The 18388-nt window shown below is 44.2% G+C and overlaps 1 protein-coding gene across 3 annotated transcripts in view; it reads right to left on the bottom strand.

The window, feature by feature from the left end:
• Cap2 (CAP, adenylate cyclase-associated protein, 2 (yeast)) overlaps positions 1–18388 on the bottom strand; it is a 148379-nt gene that overhangs the window by 113719 nt on the left and 16272 nt on the right. For 2 of the 3 annotated variants that reach the window (NM_026056.4, XM_006516946.2), the window contains exons 2-3: positions 11027–11148; positions 5486–5586 (exon numbers count right to left, since the gene is read on the bottom strand). In NM_026056.4, the coding sequence (NP_080332.1) occupies positions 5486–5586; positions 11027–11147 (222 nt within the window). In that variant the 5' untranslated portion in view covers position 11148. Of the gene's footprint in view, positions 1–5485; positions 5587–11026; positions 11149–11540; positions 11621–18388 lie in introns of those variants that run through there. The other variant, XM_030247379.1, reaches the window with a different exon arrangement.

The following is an 18388-nucleotide window of genomic DNA, read 5'->3' as shown; positions in this document are numbered from 1 at the left end:
CATTAAGATTCCCAGCTGTGAAACCCAGTCTTTGCTGTCCTTTAACACACCCCATGTTACTTATTTTCACTAGGGTAGAGAGTCTTCTCTATAGAAAATAGATGGAAGGGAGGAAAAGAGAGAGAGAGAGAGAGAGAGAGAGAGAGAGAGAGAGAGAGAGAGAGACACAGAGAGACAGAGAGAGACAGAGAGAGGGAGAGGGAGAGGGAGAAGAGAAAGAGGGGCAGAGAGAAAGAGAGGGTAATGGGGGAGAGGAAGAGGGGGAGAGAGAGAGAGAGGGAAGAGAGATGTATAGGGGGTAGGAGGAAAAGGGAAAGGTGGGAGGGAGAAGGAAACTCAGAATAAGGGAGAAAGAAAGACAGGAAAGAAGGAGGGAAAGGCAAAAATAACAGTAAAAGCGATGGATGGATGGAGGGCAAAGGAAGAGGGAGAGAGAAAGGGAAAGAGACGGACAAGGGAAAGAGGGATAAAAGAAGATATAACTGGAATGATATCAAAATGTTTTCTTATCTGAAAGTTAGAGCTGTCATTAGCAACAGTAGGAACAAAGAGGCTGGCTTCACAGACTGTGGGAACCCCCGAGTCAGAATTCCTGACCAGATCACGTTTTGATATTTGCCATTTGGTCAAACTGATTTATGACTGCTAAAACACTCTGTGTGTGGTAACCTTACTAAAGTCAAGTGCTTCAGTTAATTACAACAACAGGCAGGAAACTGGGAAAACCGGAAGTCAACTAGAAGGCCAACATGGCTGAAGGAGATGGTGAAGGTGAGGGATGCCACTCTGCCAGGATCGCCACTACTCAGAATGGCTTGAAAGGAGCAACCACTGTAGAGTTGACTTAACTCTACAGTTAAGTCTTAGGGACTCTCAGGGTGTGGTTGTAGTCAGGAGAGACATCAAAAGTGAGGCCTGTGGGTATGTACCTGTAATCCTAGCACTTGGGAGGTAGAGGTGGGGTGGAAAGTTCAAGGTCAGGATCAACCACAAAGTAAATTTGAGGCCAACCTGGGCCACATGACACTCTGTCTCAACCCCTCCCCCCAACCAACAAGTGAGGGTGTCTATTAATTGCCTAAGTGTGCCTATCTGTTATGAGGTCAGGGAAGACAAAGACGTAGCTCAGATTTGTATCCACAGCATATGTAGCCTAGTTCTAATTTTAGTGTCTTTTCGTTTAAATTGTGATTCCCTTATGAAACAATGAATAGGAGTGCTTTCTTTTAAATCCACTCTAATCAAGATAAGGAAATGAACATTCCCCACCCCAAGAAATGTTCAGGAAGAACTCGGGATTTCCAGCTGCTACTGGCAGCTGCTTTGGGACTGTCAAGTCACTCAGCAACTGGCCAGAGACTAGTTCCTGTAAACTGGGGGTTTGTTTGCTTGATGAGACAAGGTCACAAGGTCTCAAGTAGCCCATGCTGTCCTCAAGCACTCACCTCTGCTATACCTCCCACCCACTCCACCCCCACTCTTGTGTAGAACCTCTGGCCTCCACCTCCAAAGTGCTGGGGACTGTAGGCATGTATAACCACATTAGGTTTGTTTATACGGTGCTTGCTAGACAAGCACTCTACCAACTGAGCTATGTTTCTGGCTTTTCATTTAGAAAAACAACACAACACACAACAAGTATCACACCAGTCCATTGTTAATGGGCCATGGCTTCCAAGACCTTGTTGATGATATATGAGAACCGTTTTTAGAGAGCCTTTTCCTTCCAGGGCAACCGCCATGTTTACCCTAAAGATCTATTGTAAAATTACGCATTGTTTATTCTTCTAAAGGAGGCACAGGCTGTGTCATTGTTCTTGGGTTGGAGAGTAATTTAAATAAGCCCCCTGGTTTCTGTTGCCTACAAGGAGGCTTAGCCAGATCTAATCTTTTCTAAACCTGTTCTGTTCTTGGGCTCAGCAGAACGTCCTAATTGTCAACATTAATCCCCCCTCCCTTTTGTGGTCTACTCTGTCAATAGACTATTGAGTGTTCGGGTAAATTACAGCCCGCCCAGCAGCCAGCAAGAGGACACAGAAGTTAAATCGTTGGCCTGCCTGTGCCTACTCATTCTTAATATCTGTGAAATAGCTGTTAAGCTGGGAGGGAGGGGGGTGAAATGATGCGTGTGGTATATCCGTCTCAGATTTCTGTACTGTACAATCAGGTATGTGGGGGTTTCTTTTTCTAGGCAACAGGTGTGTTTTTGGAACAAAGTTCGACACCCTTCCCTCCCTCCTCTCCCCCCCAACCCCCACTTTTTGGCTTGCAACAGAGGTGGCAGCTGCAGGCTTAACTCCAATGACACAGGGCTCTGGGAGGGCACAGACCTAAACTGCTTGTTCACTTTATTAAAGCGACAGGCAGATGGATGCTGGGTGTCTGTGCTTTTCTTTGTGTTACAGAGTCAGGGACTGCGTTTTCAGATGGCGAGCCTCTCTCTCTTTTATTGCTCTCTTTCCCTATATTTTCTTGTCTTTCCTCTCCTCCTTTCTTTTCTCTCTCTTGCTTTCTCCCTTCCTCTTTTTTTTTTCTTTTCCCTCTGGATCCCTCCTCCTCTTTTGTTCCGTTTCAGATTTCAGTTTTCCTTCTCTTAACACAAACACGACACGTGTAAATCATTCCGTATTCGTTATCGAGAACATATTTTCATTAGAGTCGCACTGCTTATAAGCTGACAAGTGAGGAGGGAAAAGCATTTCATTTAAATCCAAATACATCTATACCTCTCTTTATTCTAAAAGGAATGTAAAGGAGCTCTTTACTATGCAAACAGAAGGCTCTGCACTAGGGTGTACATTTTTGGAAAAACTCTAAGCTCCCATACTTATTTCTAAGCCTTGTTGTTCTCTGGTTAGAGCTTCTATCTAGGGTTTTGTGAGATGTTAGTAGTCAGAGTTCTGTCCTACCCCAGAAACGTACTGTCAACATCAACTGAAGGTCACAGATCTGGAATCACTGTGAGAGCATCATGCAAGAATGTCTTCTTCACATTGGGGTACCACTCCTTTATGTATTTAGCTTTCAGGTAAACTGTGTATGGTAAATATGAGAAATTCAACACGAGTTTGCTGTATGTGAACTTTCAGAGAGAAAAAGACAACCAGAACTAAAAGGGTCAGTGAGTGTTTCAAGAGAAGTATTTAATAACAGTGGAGGACATCTTTGGCAGACGAGTACCCTGTGATGTGATTGGTTGACCAGTTATTTAATTGCAGTCTTGGATCCACTGGGATGGAAAGTCACCAGATCCCTTTGTGAGACCACTGCTGGGTGTCGAATATGCTATCAACAGAGACGGAGCAAAGATGGAACCCTTTCCAATTATCTTCTAACCTCAAACAACTTTATCCAAGCATCAGATTTTCTGTAAACCTACGCTGAAACTGTCTTTTCCAGGATGTAAATAATGACTAACTGCCGGGGTAGAAATCTGTCGGTAGCTAGCAGACCAGAGTACACATCCTTCAAGATCTATTTCAATCCAGAAATTCCCAGATTCTATACTTTTCCCTTTCTCCCAGATTTAACGGAAAAGAAGTTATGAGAAGATAAGACATAAGAAAATTTGCATCTCTCTCATTCTCTCTCTCTCTCTCTCTGTCTGTTGGTCAGTCTTGAATCGAGAATGGGGATCACGAGGGATAGAAGAGATATTAAGATTGAGAAGAGATGGCAATGTAATATTTGTGACACGAAAGAAGAAAGTAGGGACGGTCGGAGGAAGGGAGCCAGCCAGAGAGGACAGGGGTCATGGAGGAGGACATCAGGGAAGGGGGACAAAGAAGAACACAGTCTAGTGGTGCAGGGGGATAGAAATGTCACCATGAGGAATGTACTCTGCATGATTATGTAAAATCACATGAAGAAAATGGGTCGTCGAGATTGCTCAGCCAGGAAAGAGTTGGCCCCACCAAGGGCATGTTTGATCCTTAGCACCCGTGTAAGAAGCCAGCCATGGTACACAGCTGTGATCCCAGTGCTGGGGAAGGTAGAGACAGGATGATCTCTGAGGCTCACTAGCTGGCCATCCATCCTAGCCACTCAGTGAGTATCAGGCCCCGGTGAGGGACCCTGCTTTACACACACGGTGGATTTCACCCAAAGAAAGACATCTGGGGTCGACTCTTACATGCTTGCACACACACACCTTCATGTGTAGCCACACACTTACAAACATCCACACACACAGTAATATACCAGCAAAAACCACACTACCATCTTAACCATCTTTATGTAAACACTCGTGTTGTCGTGAGACTTCTGGGTTTTGTTGTCGTAGAGCTGAGGCTTCACAGATACTCAACGAGATTTCTCATTGCCTCCCACTCCTGCCTCTGGTGATTGCTATTCTCGGTCTCTATGAATTTTGCATCTTTAGATGTGTCACATAGGAGAAGTCACAAAATGCACGCACCCCTGTCCGTGTCAGTTTTATTTTCCTTAGCACAGTGTCAGACAACACATTTCCTCGATGCATTTGTCTGTCTGTAGATGCTCCAGTTGCTTCTACCTCTTGGCTGCCGAGACTCATGCTGTTCAGAATACCACTCTGAAAGTCTGTCCTCATTGCTTTTGGGTGCATGTTGGGGTGTGTGACCTCATGTTTACAATGCTGTCATTGTTCCTGTACCTGCCAAGCCATTTTCTCTTACAGATGCACCATTTTACATGCCTGCCAACAGAATGCCACGCCCAAGCCAACACTCTCCATTTTCTGGGGTTTTCTGATGATATTTGCATCCTAACCGGTGTTCAGTAATAGCCTCAGTCTCACCCTGAGGAAGAATGGTGCTGCCTGGTGCCAGAGTCAATTCTGTTGGAGGGTCTTCCTTAGAGTGAAGGGAATTGACCCTAATCCCTCTGTTGGGTGCCCTGGTAGCTTCCTGACACACCAAGGACACAATCAAGTCCTCTGCAGTGACCAGCGGGTCCTATCCAGCTCTAGTTCCAAGCTACCGCACTTCCTAACTCACCTCTCCAGTGGCCTTCTGCTCTGCTGAGAACAGCTGGTTCACAACCTCTGGGCCTTTGCTCTAACCCTGCCTGTCTCTCTCATCTCTGAGGCAACCAGGTCTTGAGGAACCAGTATTAGCATTGGAATACAAACAGTACCAGGCAGACCCATTAGGAAGATCTCTGCTCAAAAGTCACCTCCTGCGCTACAGCTCCTACACCAACAGCCCTGATTCTAGCACTCTCCACATCACTGTCTATTTCCTTATTTTTTGGTAGTACCTATAATACTGCAGTTGGTTATGTAGTTATGTATATCTTTTATTTCCCCAAAATAAAGATAAAGGTAAAATTCTGAGGCAGGGGTGGGGCAGAACTCTCTTGTCTCACTCATCTCTGAATTCCTGGTACCTTCTGATGCTTTAATTAGTAGACACTTGAAGGACAGATAAATACATGTATAAATGAAAGGAGAAATAAATAACATCATGAAGCCATTAGGGTTGCCCGAGGGACAAGAAGCACTCACGTGAGTCTCTACGTCACCAGCAAGGACTCGGCTGTTCTTTAAGAACTCGGCCACCATACTGTTTATCAGTTTGTCAAAAGCTTCCACGGACGGTGCCACACCTGTGGAAGAGAACGGCTTGGTTACTCCCCAGTGGTTTTTGTGGAAAGCCGAGGCTGGCTTGCCACAGGTCACATGGAGGCTGGATACCATCACTGTTACCTCTCACTTATCCAGTCACTCATTCCTCCGCTCACCCCACATTTACGATGGCTCCGGAAAATCCCCTTGGCCCAGTCTCCTTCCTTGTCTGTAAAGACTTTGATCAGCACCATTCGTTCTATTCTCTCCACCCTGATGGTTCTCTTGCTTATCAGCTCAACTGGATTTGGAACTACCGAATGGACACACCTCTATGTACATAGTTCACAGGGACTTTGGTTGGAGTTTTAATAAACTGCAAGAATAGATTTCTCAATATTGGGGGGGGTCACGGTTTTAGTAACGGAGTTACAGAGAGGTTTAATCTTGGAGGAATGTGGGGGGTTGGGGTGGTGGTGGGGGGCAGCAGCTTACGAGCAGGAGTCCTGGGCTGAATGGGGAGACAGTAAGCCGGAGTGCCAGCATTTATCTCTGCTTGCTGTCTGAGGCTGCCAGTGACCCACTGCCTCCTGCAGTGGGAGTTTCTCAGTAAGACTTTCTGGCTTAATGGCCCATGTGTCTCAAACTATGAGCTCCCCCCCACCAAGCCCTTCCCCTCCTTTAAGTTGGTTGTTATCAGGCATTTTGTGACACCTCTGAGAAAAGTAACAAATGCCTTCCAAGCCCATCAGTGAAGCACCTCACCACGGTACAGAGCAGGGACCAGAAGTGCAGATAGAGCAGGCGAGAGCCTGAACTACAGAGCAAACCACAGGCAGATCTCAACTAGAACTGACCCAGGCTCCCCAGAGTCGCTGCCTCTTCCTCTGTAGCTCTTCCAGGTACAACAGCAACCTATAGAGTTGCCCAGAGTCCCCAGGAATTCAGAGGACAGCGAACTCTGAGCAAGAAGGGGTTTCAGGGCAAACCCATTTTCTTCCTCCTTCATTTCCAAGGGAGAGGACGGATGGGCAGGAAGAGAACGAGCATCATTCTGGATCGATCTCTACAGGGCTTGAGCAGCAGCCAATGTGCTGTGCACGTGGAGGGCGCATCCGACGCAGCCGTCCAACTAGCGCACTCTGTTCCCTAATCTGCATTTTAATTTGCTAACTAAAAACAAACAGACAAACAACAACAAAACAAAACAAACCCAAAACCTAAAACCTTAGCTTTCCTCCCCTAATATTAAGAAATTTGTCCTTGCAGTTTTTTTTTAAACTCAAACCAAAGCTCCTTTCTTTCATCAAATACTTCATCCCTGCTCACAAAACTGAGAGAGAAGACTTCCTTCTCTTTTTATTCCAATTATCCATTTCTACAGCCCCAAGGAGGGGTCAGAGTGTGTTGAGGGCAGTGATTGACAGCTCCCCACACTTGAGGCCAAACACCTCAGCAGCCTGTCGAAGGGAGTTATCCTGTATCAGCTAGAGTAGAGCTTCACCTTCTATGATACAACAGGGCACAAGCCCCGAGATTCTGTGTACGTTCATCTGAGAACGGACAGACCTGAGGGAGGTGTGAGAGGTTTCTGTTGAGCATTTAAAGTGAAAAAAAAAAAAAAAAGAGTCCAGAAACGTGATGGAAGCTGCTGCCTAGCGAAAGGCAAAAATGATGAAAGAGAATATTTTTTCCCAGTTCCCTTTCATCCCGGACTCTGTTCACACCTCCTCCGGGCAGCCTTTAATGATCTACTCTTCCCTTAGACTGTATCCTTTGAGCGTCTCTTAATCAAAGCATCCTCCACTCTGAATGGTAACGTAGGCAGAGCCAAGATGCTGGAGGAATCGGACTGTGTATAATTCATCTGAGGTCTCCTGCACCCAGGACCATGTTCATCACGGGGCAGGGCTGCAAGATTCCTTCCGCTGTGGAGCTGAACTTGCCCGAGATTGTCAGGAAAGCAAGATAGAAAAACAAAGCAAAGCAAAACAAAACAAAACAACCCTCAAAACTTATAGAGAGGTTCTTGATTTCTAGATGATATGTATTTGTAATGGCCTGTGTTCTTTCTCAAATTTCCCTTTCAAGTATAAAAGACATAGCTTTATTTAATACAGAATACAATATAGTAATGTAGTATTTAGCTATCTAGTCTATAGTACTATATTTAGTATATATATAAATATATACATATAGTACTATTACTATATATAGTATTAGTGTGTATATTTAGGGGGTACTCAATTGGCTAATTAGTAAGTATTTCACACACACCTCGTGCCTCAGTCTCCCACGTGCTGGGATTATGGGTGAATACTACCACATCTGGCTAAGAAGCTGCTCTGGGATTTAGAATCATCAAAGCTGACTGCGAAGAGAAAATGGCATTTCTCCAGATTAAATGAAATGTTTTAAGAATGGGGACCTTCCTGGTATCTCCCTAATTATCCCACTTGCTAATAATTCCACTTCAATTCAAATGAATTGCGGGCTAATCTTTTCAGGAGACCTTCGCTTTAGTGAGTGACTGGAAACAATTAGAAAACATTTGTTTAAATATCAAATAATAAAATTTTTGTGTCCTCCAGTTTTATTTAGCCTTCCCCCCCCTCATGGCACGTCTTTCTTTTTGTGTGTATATGTACATGTCCCATATGTGCATGCGTGTGAACAGCTTTGCTCATATGTGGGTGTGCACGCCTGTGCTTTTGCACTTAGAGGTCTGAGGATGGTGTGAGGGAGCTTCCCTGGCCACTGTCCACCTTAGGTATTGAGGCAAGATCTCGCGCTGAACCCAAAGCTCAGATTCCCTGCCTCTGTGCACAGTGCTGGGGTTACAGGCCTGGCTTCTAAATGCGTTCTCAGGGACCAAACCCCATCTTTCAGCCTTCATGGCAAGCTCTTTACCCATTGAGCCATCTTTCCAACTCTCTCTCTCTAAGTAAAGAAAACATTTGGTTTTGTCTGCTACCTTTTTGACTGTGTGAGGTTTAAATAATTGGCTTTTCCTGTTCATTTAGATACCTATTATCTCCTGGAATTTAACTTTAATTTATGCATTTATAGGCTTCTTACTGGAGGACAGAGACCTTAAGGAAATGTCTGCAGCCACTTACTGTCCAGCACATAATGAGACCAAGTTGCTGGAGACAGAGGAAAGACATTGCCATAGAAATGAGGTTTATGAGGTCCAGGCACCAATGGAAGGGCTTAAGAAGGAACCGCGGGTGCATCTTAGATTGTCTGTAAGAGAGACTCTGGCCCATCTTTGTTTTTATCATGTTCAGAGGGAAGACAGAGCCAGTACATTTCAAGTTCACACAGTATTTTCTGTTCTGTGGCGTGTAATAGGGCACACAGGTCCCCAAACACCCCATGTTCCAGAAGCAGCAAGGCACATCTTTCCTGGGGAAAGAGGTGTTGATGTGGTCTCTTGCCCAAGGCTTTTCCCAGCTCCCCAAAGCCTGGCAGCATTTAAAACAGGTCAGAGAGGCTGTGCGTGTGCACACAGGTCAGGAATAGAACTGCATAGTCAACACAGATCACCATGTGAAATTTTAATTTTAGATGAGCAACGAATAGATGTTTAAGGCAATTACGTACCATGCAGCACAGCTCATGCAAAAGTTGGGAAATTCGGAATTTCCATTTTGGAAGTTCTTTGTAGATAGCTTAAAATAGCTTAAAGTTTGCCATATGGATCACCTGCTATTTACTGTTGGATTTCTTTTGTCTTTTCTTTTCTTTTCTTTTCTTTTCTTTTCTTTTCTTTTCTTTTCTTTTCTTTTCTTTTCTTTCTCCCCTCCCTTCTTCCTCTCCTCCTCTCCTCTCCTCTCCTCTCCTCTCCTCTCCTCTCCTCTCCTCTCCTCTCCTCTCCTCTCCTCTCCTCTCCTCCCCTCCCCTCCCCTCCCCTCCCCTCCTCCCCTCCCCTCCCCTCCCCTTCCCTCCCCTCTCCTCTCCTTTCCTTTCCTTTCCTTTTCTGTCAGAGTTTTTTGTTTTGTTTTTTGTTTTGTTTTTTTTATTTTAATCTCATGTAACCCAGGCTGACCTCAAGTTAGATATTGTGGTCGTTTGAATAGGTATGGACCCCATAGATTCGTGTGTTTGAAAGCTTAGCCAAAAGGAGTGGCACTATTAGGAGCTGTGGTCTTATTGGAGGCGGTGTGGTTTTGTTGGAGGAAGTGTGTCACTGTGTAGGCTTTGAGGTCTCCTATGCTCAGGTTCTACCCAATGTGGAATCTGGTCTCCTCTTGGCTGCCTTCAAATCAAGAAGTAGAACTCTTGGCTCCTCCAGCACCATGTCTGTCTGGACACTTTGATGTTCCTTGCTTCCTTCCATGATGATAATGAACTAAACCTCTGAAACTCTAAGCCAGCCCCCAATTAAATGCTTTCCTTTTTAAGAGTTGTCTTGGTCATGGTGTTTCTTCACACACACACAAAAAAAAAAAAACCAAAAAGAAAAAAAAAAAACGAACAAACAAACAAACAAAAAATCCAAACTAAGACAGATCTGTACTTGAAGCTAGCCTTGAACTCCTGATTGCCATCTCTATCTTCTGAGTGTTGGGATTAAGGCATGCATCAGCCACTCCTGGCTTAAAAGAAAATTATTAGCTTTTAATTTTTGATCCTACAAATTTTGAAAAAAAAAAATCTTTTTTTAAAAATGTATGCGTGTGTGTGTGTGTGTGTGCATAATGTGTGTGTAGGATACCTATGCAACAGTACACAGACGGCAATCCGAGGGTGACTCTGTGGAGCCGGGTCTCCCTTTCCACCTTTACGTGGGTTCTGGGGATCAAACTCAGGTCACCAGGTTTGTGTGGCAGGCACCTTTACCCACAGAGTCATCTCTCCAACCCAAAAGCTCTTTTCAAAAAAGCACCCTGGGTTCCGCCCTCAGCACTTGTACACCCCGCCCCCCACCAGAGGCCTACTAGTTAGGGATGCTCAGAGGTCAGATTACATGCTCTGGTCATGACTGTGCTCCCTCACTGGCTTAACCTGGGACAAGCTTCAGTTCAAGTTGCAGTGGTCAAATGCAGTGACTCAGCCTTGGAGTGAAAACCTACATAATCCCTTTCAGTGCCTTCTAATGGAGCACACTTGTCCTGGCTTTGATAATTCCTTCAACGATACGGTTACACATTAAAACAGAACAACACCTCTTTGGTTGTGGACTGCATTCTTGGGAGGCACAGATGCCGATCGTTTTTTGTGGACTATGGCTTGCAGCTTCTAAAATTTGCTTTCGGAAGCTGGTTCATAAAACCTGCCTGTCTTTGTGGGAGAAAGAAAACGAATCCCTTCATGTTCTTTCCCCAAGGCTGCTTGCCTCTGGTTAAGGTGGTGCTCACACCCAGAGGAAGGAGAAGGGGTTTGAAGGAAGTGGGAGTCAGATTTTGGAAAACCTGTTGAAGGCAGGGCTAAGTGAACTGCACAAAGACCAGTAATGACATCAGGTGGTGGCCCTACCTCCATTGACACCATTCACTTCCCCGCAGCCTCTGGGAGGTCCGTCTAACCCTGCAGACAGCTGCTCCAGCCGGATGACTGCACGTTCCAGCCTCTCCATCAGTCCCGCCATGTCTGTCATTCTAGAAAGACACAGACGGAGATTATGTGAGCATCCCGGAGAGGCAGCAAACTGACACCATCCCACTGAATGGTAGGTAGACGAGAAGATAAACATCACAGGAAGAGACTCCATCACCTCCCGCCATGAGAATGCCTGAAACGGAACATTCTCAGTTCAGGGTTTGGTTTGTGATTTGCTTTCTTTGCTTGTTTGTTGAGCGAAGACCTCTCTATGTAGCCCTGGATGTTCTGGAACTCACTATGTAGAGCAAATTGACCTCAAACTCACAGAGATCCACCTGCCTCTGTCTCCTCAGTGTTAGGACTAAAGGCATACGCTTTTTATTACACCATACCTGGAATGACTTTTTAAAAAAAATATATACTACAAAATCTTGGATGCAAACATTACCTAGTTTTCCATTATTCTCTGCTTTGGGGAATAATTCCCATTACTCCAATGTTGCTGCCTGATGCCGATTTTGTTCAGCACTCACCTAAAGGCCACAAACACATAACCCCAAATTAATATCACCAAGGCATATGAGGCTAAGTGGTGGGAACACGTTTCAATTAGTTATAGTCACCATGTTAAAGCATGATTACCCAGGGCAACTCTAAACCCACTGGAAATCCTTGTTCACCTCACTGTATGAAATTGTGAGTTTCTAGAATTGTGTATTGTCCAGCAGGCAGGGAGATACCATCCCCTCTGGGTATTATTTATTACCAGTTTGCTATCAGTGTTTCTGTGGTGAAATTATCTTCCGTTATAATGATTCTGAGTTACGGAGGTTTTCATTTAAAATATTAAAGGTGGTTACTCTCCTTGTGGAGGCTGCTGGTTACATCTAGGCACATGTTAGTATTGGCCCGGCTGGCTTTTGGAGGCTGGGTCTTAAGTTATCCATTACTCAGGCTGGAATAGAGATGGAAGCTGATCGAGGCATTGGGGATGAAGAAGGGAATCACACCCCCATCATTTTCTGTTTCCAAACACATATTTAACCAAGTGTGTAGGTCCCGTGACTAGTCCTGGACCTTACACAGTCCTCTGTGAACTGAATTCAGTTAACTTATTACTATCTGAGAGCTGTATCTCACTTATTTATGACTACCTTCGGTGGAAATCAGTCTGCGACCACAGAGAGAATAAAGCATGCCGGCTTTAGCCAGAGCCTATGGTTTCTTCCACTCTTAGGAACTTTCCCAAGCATCGTTGTGAGCAAGGGAGGGATGGCATGCTTCCGAAAATCATGGACACAGCTGCCCTGGAGCAAGGATGAGCTGTGTCACCTTGGGATGTGTGAATATTTCAAGAGTTTCCCTGGAAGCCAGGAGAATGTGCGTCTCTGCATTTCTCAGTTTAAATACGATGATCAGGTCACCACAGTTTCCAAACGCAAGCTTAACATCATCTAACCACACGCCTGGCTTTGTACTTCAGCAACTAAATATCAGTAGTCAGAGATGGACGCAGAACTCGTGGTCTATTTTGGAAACCCATCGCTCTGGAAGCTGCCGCCGGCAGCGCTCTCAAAATATGGAACAGGACTCTCTGCACGGCTGAATCCAGCATCTAATCCCAAGGGGTTGCAAAATTAGAAGTTGCTCAGCTATTCTTTTCCTCTTCACGTCAGAGCTTCTGATTCCACTGCAGTTGAAGGGGGTGGGGGTGGGGTGGGAAGGAGGGAAGGATTTAATTGAATCCTTTACATAATCTTCTTTCAGGGGAACTGGGTATCTCTTAGGTGGGCGAGGGCCGTTTGAGAAATGATGAAAGACCCTCCGATCTTTTATTAGCGGTCCATCTGTTCACTTATCTAGGTTCCCTGTTGGTCAACTTGCCAAACATTACTGCCACGGACCAAGTCTCTGATAGCAGGGATATGTATCTGTTTTGTTAGCCAGCTTCCCAAACCACCTCTGGCTCTCCTCCATCAGGACAAGCTGTTTTGGGAGAGCCTGTTAAATTTCACACTTGGGATTGCCTTCCCAGCCTGGGGCTTTTAATCAGACTCCTCAACTGGTTCCAATCTCAAGCTATCTAACAGTGAGTGTCACACACGTTGAGAGACAGCAGGACTCAGCCTATCAATCTGCGGGGCGAGGCAGATTGCTGTGGAATGCCACTCAGATGCCACTTCATGTAAAGTCAGAAAGTCTTGTCACAGCTTCAAATGAGACCAAAACAGGTCACTTAGAGGAGGCTGGAAGGATACCTATAGGTTGAAAATTTAGGAGCACTCTGTAAGAGACAAAAGAAGGGAGACACTGGGATCCACATTAGCTTGTCCAGGGTGACTGATGGGGTCTGAGGTAGCCATGTATGTCTACTCAAACTTTCTAAGTCTTTCCACATTTGACCTCAGCTGCTGTGCAGACTTTCAAGACTAAGCACAGCCAGAGATTCTCCGCATTCCAGCCCATTTGCCTTGGCATTTCAAAACACACTTAGCCAACTTTTGACAGGAGCTGGGCATGAAGAAGGAGGCTGAGGAGAGGCAGAGGGTTGCCACGGCAGATGGGAACACGAGGGTCTGGTGAGGAATGGGTCTGAGCAAAGGAGACAGATGGAAGCGTTTGGACAGGAGGCCAGTGGAACAGGGTGAGGGGGCAAGTTAGCTGTGACAGATAGTCTAAGAATCAGAGAGTTAGCTGTGACAGAGAGTCTAAGAATCAGAGGTAGAACAGGAGGCCAGATTAACAACTGAAGACTCAAGAGTCTGGGTCAGATGGTGTAGCTCAAACATGGCTCTCCAAAATTCTAGCCGCCCTGTCCCTGTGGAGGGCACCCTATAGGTGAGTCCCTACTGCCTATTGCTCATCAGACCGGAGGAAAATGTGGTCACATTCTTATATTTTACACCTTTAAAGTTTTAAAAATTAAATTAATTACTATTTATGGTTGTTTTGCCTGCGTGCATGTTTATGTACCATGTGCATGCCTGATGCCCACAGAGGCTGGAAGAGGACACTGAATCCCCTAGAACCGGAGTTACAGACAATCGTGAGTTGCCATGGAAGTGCTGAGACTCGGACTCAAGCCCTCTGGAGCGGCAGCCAGTGCTCTTAACCATTGAGCTGACTTTCCATCCTCTTGAAGGTTTGTTTTAAGAAACTGTGTTTGAGGGTAATTTATTTCTTAAAACCAAACCAAACAAATAAAACGAAGCCTCAATAGGTAGGCCTGGTTGGCCTGGGAGTCCTCATGTAGACCGGGCTGGTCTTCAATTAGCCTTGTAGCCAAGGCTAGCTTTGATCAGCTGATGCTCCACCTCCTGAAGTTATTACAAATACACACCACTTTGCCCATACTTGATATTGATCTTCATTCCTTGTCTATAAATGAAGTTTTAGAGACTCTATTGAGTATCTTTTATAATGGGAAACTCATCTTAATGCATTATTGCTTTTCTTATTTAAAACTCCCCCTTTGTTGTTTATTTTTTCCATTCCATATGGTTTTTTTTTTCTCTTTTAGATGATATAGCTAGCACACATATCATCTAAAAGACACGGTATGGGAACTCAGTATTAAGTCATGATTGAGTCAGGATGGTTAGCATTTCTATCCCCTTGTACACAGTAATGGTGTGTGTGTGTGTGTGTAGTGTGTGTGTGTGTGTGTGTGTGTGTGTGTGTGTGTGTGTGTGTACGTGTTTGTGTCTTCAAGCTTCCTTCTTGGTTCTTTATGAATTGCATAACAGGTTGTGGTACTGTACAGTTCCTGAATTACAGAACATTGGCCCTTACTGTTCCTCATTCATGTCCATACCCATTATGCCAGCACTTCCTTTCCCTCCCCCACACTCTCTAGCTTCTAATCACCAACACTCAGCTCTCTCCTTCTTGGAGGTTAATATTTTTAACTCCCACAAGGGTCTGGGAGCATGGGGGTTCATCTTGGGGTATCTGGATGACTTCACTTGATATTTCTTCCTATTTCATCCATTTAGGCACAGGCGATGGGACTTTATTCCTTTAATAGCTGAGTGATATTCTTAGAGTGCATGCCTACTCCTTACGTCCTTTACTCAGTCACCTGTAAATATGTGTCTCTGCTGACTCCATATGTCGCCACGTTTTTCCTTTTGTAGAGTTTAACTTTTGCCTTTATCAGAAGGGTATCTTGTGATGTATATACTGATCTTGTGATGTATATACTGCATATTGTTCAGAGCATGTTAGACTTATCCACGTCTTCAAATACTCATTTCATCATGGCAGAAACACTATTTTTTTTCTTCCACCTTTCTGCAAAACTTAGTATGCAATTCTTAGAAAACCACAACAGTTTCCTGTTTATATCTTTTCATCTGGAGGGATGATCATTTTCAATCACCCTTGCCAATTTTTTTTTTTTTTTGGACAATTACCTCTTCATCTCCAAGTAATATGATTTCATTTACGTCTTGTCTGTTTTTTTCCATTTTAAGGCGTGATCCATTGAGTCCCACCAGGGCACACCTGTATGTTAAATGGTCTCATTATTTAATCCAGGCTTGCCTCACACTCAAACGTAGTCCAAGATGGCTTTGGATTCTCAATCTTCTTGTCTCTCTGCTTCCCCAGTTCTGGGATTACAGGTGTGTATTAGCCGTTCAAGCCTACACAGTTCCCTGTATCTTGTCTTTTTAATGTCGCGCTGCCACAGTTCTCGGAGAGTCACATTTGGCTCCTCAGGGCCACTCTGATTCTCTGCTGGCCCTTCTGGTTTCCTAACGCTACTGTTAACAGCGTCTTGGTTTTTCTTTTTCTTTTTCCCCCTCTTTTATTTTCTCACCCTATCCTTTTCTTCCCTTTCCTTTTTTGTCTCTTTGTCTTTTGAGACAAGAGTCTTGTTATATAGCCCAGGCTAGCCTCAAACTTCCAGTTCTCCTTCTTAGTTTCCTGAGAACTGAGTTTATAGGTGTGCCACCACACCTGGTCTAGCTCTTGGCTTTGTAGGAGCTGTAAAATGACCCATCTTTCCCCTTCTCTTCTAGTGATGTGAGTCTCCACTCAGCAGAGCCCAGAACAATAGACAGTTTCCTTGTTTTTCTTCCACTGTGGGTCCTTCTCTCATCTGAACAGTTGTTCTGTAGCCAGGCTGTTTGTCTGTAACCTGGCATCTGGTGTCACCTTCTATGATGTTCCCTCCTATCTTCCTATGCCCTGTCGTATCTTTGTCTCTGAGTTTATAAATAATAAATTAAAAAAAGACCTGGGGTTCAAATATTTCCCATAATCCATGTGTGCTCTCCCGTAGACTTTATTCCAACAATAAAGAGACCTAGAATAAAGACATACTTCCTATAACCAGTGTGTGCTCTCCTTTCGACCGTATTGTAACAACAAAGAGACCCAGAATAAAGAACTATTTCCTGCAGCCAGTATGTGCTCTCCCATAGACTGTATGGCAACAACAGAGACCCAGAATAAAGAAACATTTTCTTAGGAGAAAAGATCAGAACAGCTGTTTTCTCTCACTAATCCGTGTGAAAAACCCATTCCCAAAGTACTGATACCCTGTTCCTCACATGGTCGGATTTTATGCCCACAGTGCAGTCTATGTGTAAAACACCTAAAGAGAATGCATTTCTGTGGTTTTTCCATTTCAAATTCCCATAAAAGGAGAGGTCTACACACTTATGGGCATTTCACAAAGTTTGTGTTCATGTTCAGCTGGGAAACACAGAGGGATCTTTAGCTTCGAGTCACGGACCACTTTTGGTCCTCTGGCTCTTGTTAGCTGGGGCACTGTGATGGTTAATCTTTACAGTGACTTGGATGGATTTGGAATCATCTAGAAGATACAAGTCTTGCTGTGTCTGAGCAGTGAAGGCTCACTCTCACATGGCTGAGTCTTGAACTGAATAAAAAGGAAAAAGTACGCTGAACATCAGAGGTCCTCTGCCCCTGCTTCCTGACCCATCCACATGTGAGCAGCTGCCTCCCACTCCTGCTGCCACGCCTCCCCGACCATGGTGAACTGTCCTCGCTCAAACCGAGAGCCAAAATAAGGCCTTCTACCTAAGCGCTTTCTACCAGTTATTTTATAGCAGCAGTGAGGAAAGTAACTAAAAAAGGAGCCCTGGGGAATGTGCTTAACTTTGCTTTACTATGTCACTACCCAATTATAGGCATGATAGAGACACCCAGACCGTGAAACACAGACAGATGAACAGGCTAACCAAGGGTAGTGGGACAGTCCATAGCTTAGCACTAAGAGTTACAATATGTGTTACAATGTGTTACAAGAGTTACAATGTGTGTTACAATGTGTTACAAGAGTTACAATATGTGTTACAATGTGTTACAAGAGTTACAATGTGTGTTACAATGTGTTACAAGAGTTACAATATGTGTTACAATGTGTTACAAGAGTTACAATGTGTGTTACAATGTGTTACAAGAGTTACAATGTGTGTTACAATGTGTTACAAGAGTTACAATATGTGTTACAATGTGTTACAAGAGTTACAATGTGTGTTACAATGTGTTACAAGAGTTACAATGTGTGTTACAATGTGTTACAAGAGTTACAATATGTGTTACAATGTGTTACAAGAGTTACAATGTGGGGGGTGTTAAGGGATCACTGAGAACCTATGGTGAATAGAAGAGATTTAAAAAAATATTTTATTTTTTCCTGTCTCTTTACCTATTCTTTTAATATTTCTCCCATACAAGTCTAAACAAGATCCGATCCTGCTTAGCTCTGAGAGCACACAAGATCAGGCATCTTCAAAATGGTATGGCTGTAGACTTCTTCCAATATTAAAAAAAAGCTTCAGATTTATTTCCTTTATTTTATATAGATAAACCTTTGGTCTGCATGTATGTATGGGCACTGTGTGCACCCAATGCCCACGTGAGTGAGAAGAGGGCATCAGACTTTCTGAAACTGGAGTTACAGATGGCTGTCAACCATCATGTGGGTGCTGGGAATTGAACTCGTGATCTCTAGAAAAGCAGCAATTTCTCTAAACTGCTGAGCCATCTTTCTAGCCCCTTCTTCCGACATTTCTATCCAAGATTTTCTCTAATGAGTATTGATTACTATAAAGTGAGAGGCTGGCCATGTAATTAGATTTTTAATCATATTTTCCTCCTAAATTCTTTTTTACAGTGACTCTTTAACATTTAAGTAGTCCCTCATAGGCGCTAGGGATATGGCTCTGTAGGTAAAACACTGAATTAACTCCTCAGAGCCTACGTAAAAAAATCCAGGTGTGTTGGGTGGTATGCACGTGTAATCTCAGTTCTAGCGAGTTG

The sequence above is a fragment of the Mus musculus genome, chromosome 13 (assembly GCF_000001635.26).
Source record: "Mus musculus strain C57BL/6J chromosome 13, GRCm38.p6 C57BL/6J".
NCBI lineage: Eukaryota > Metazoa > Chordata > Mammalia > Rodentia > Muridae > Mus > Mus musculus.
The sequence above is the reverse complement of the archived record's forward strand: the minus strand, read 5'-3'. Positions and strand labels throughout refer to the sequence as shown.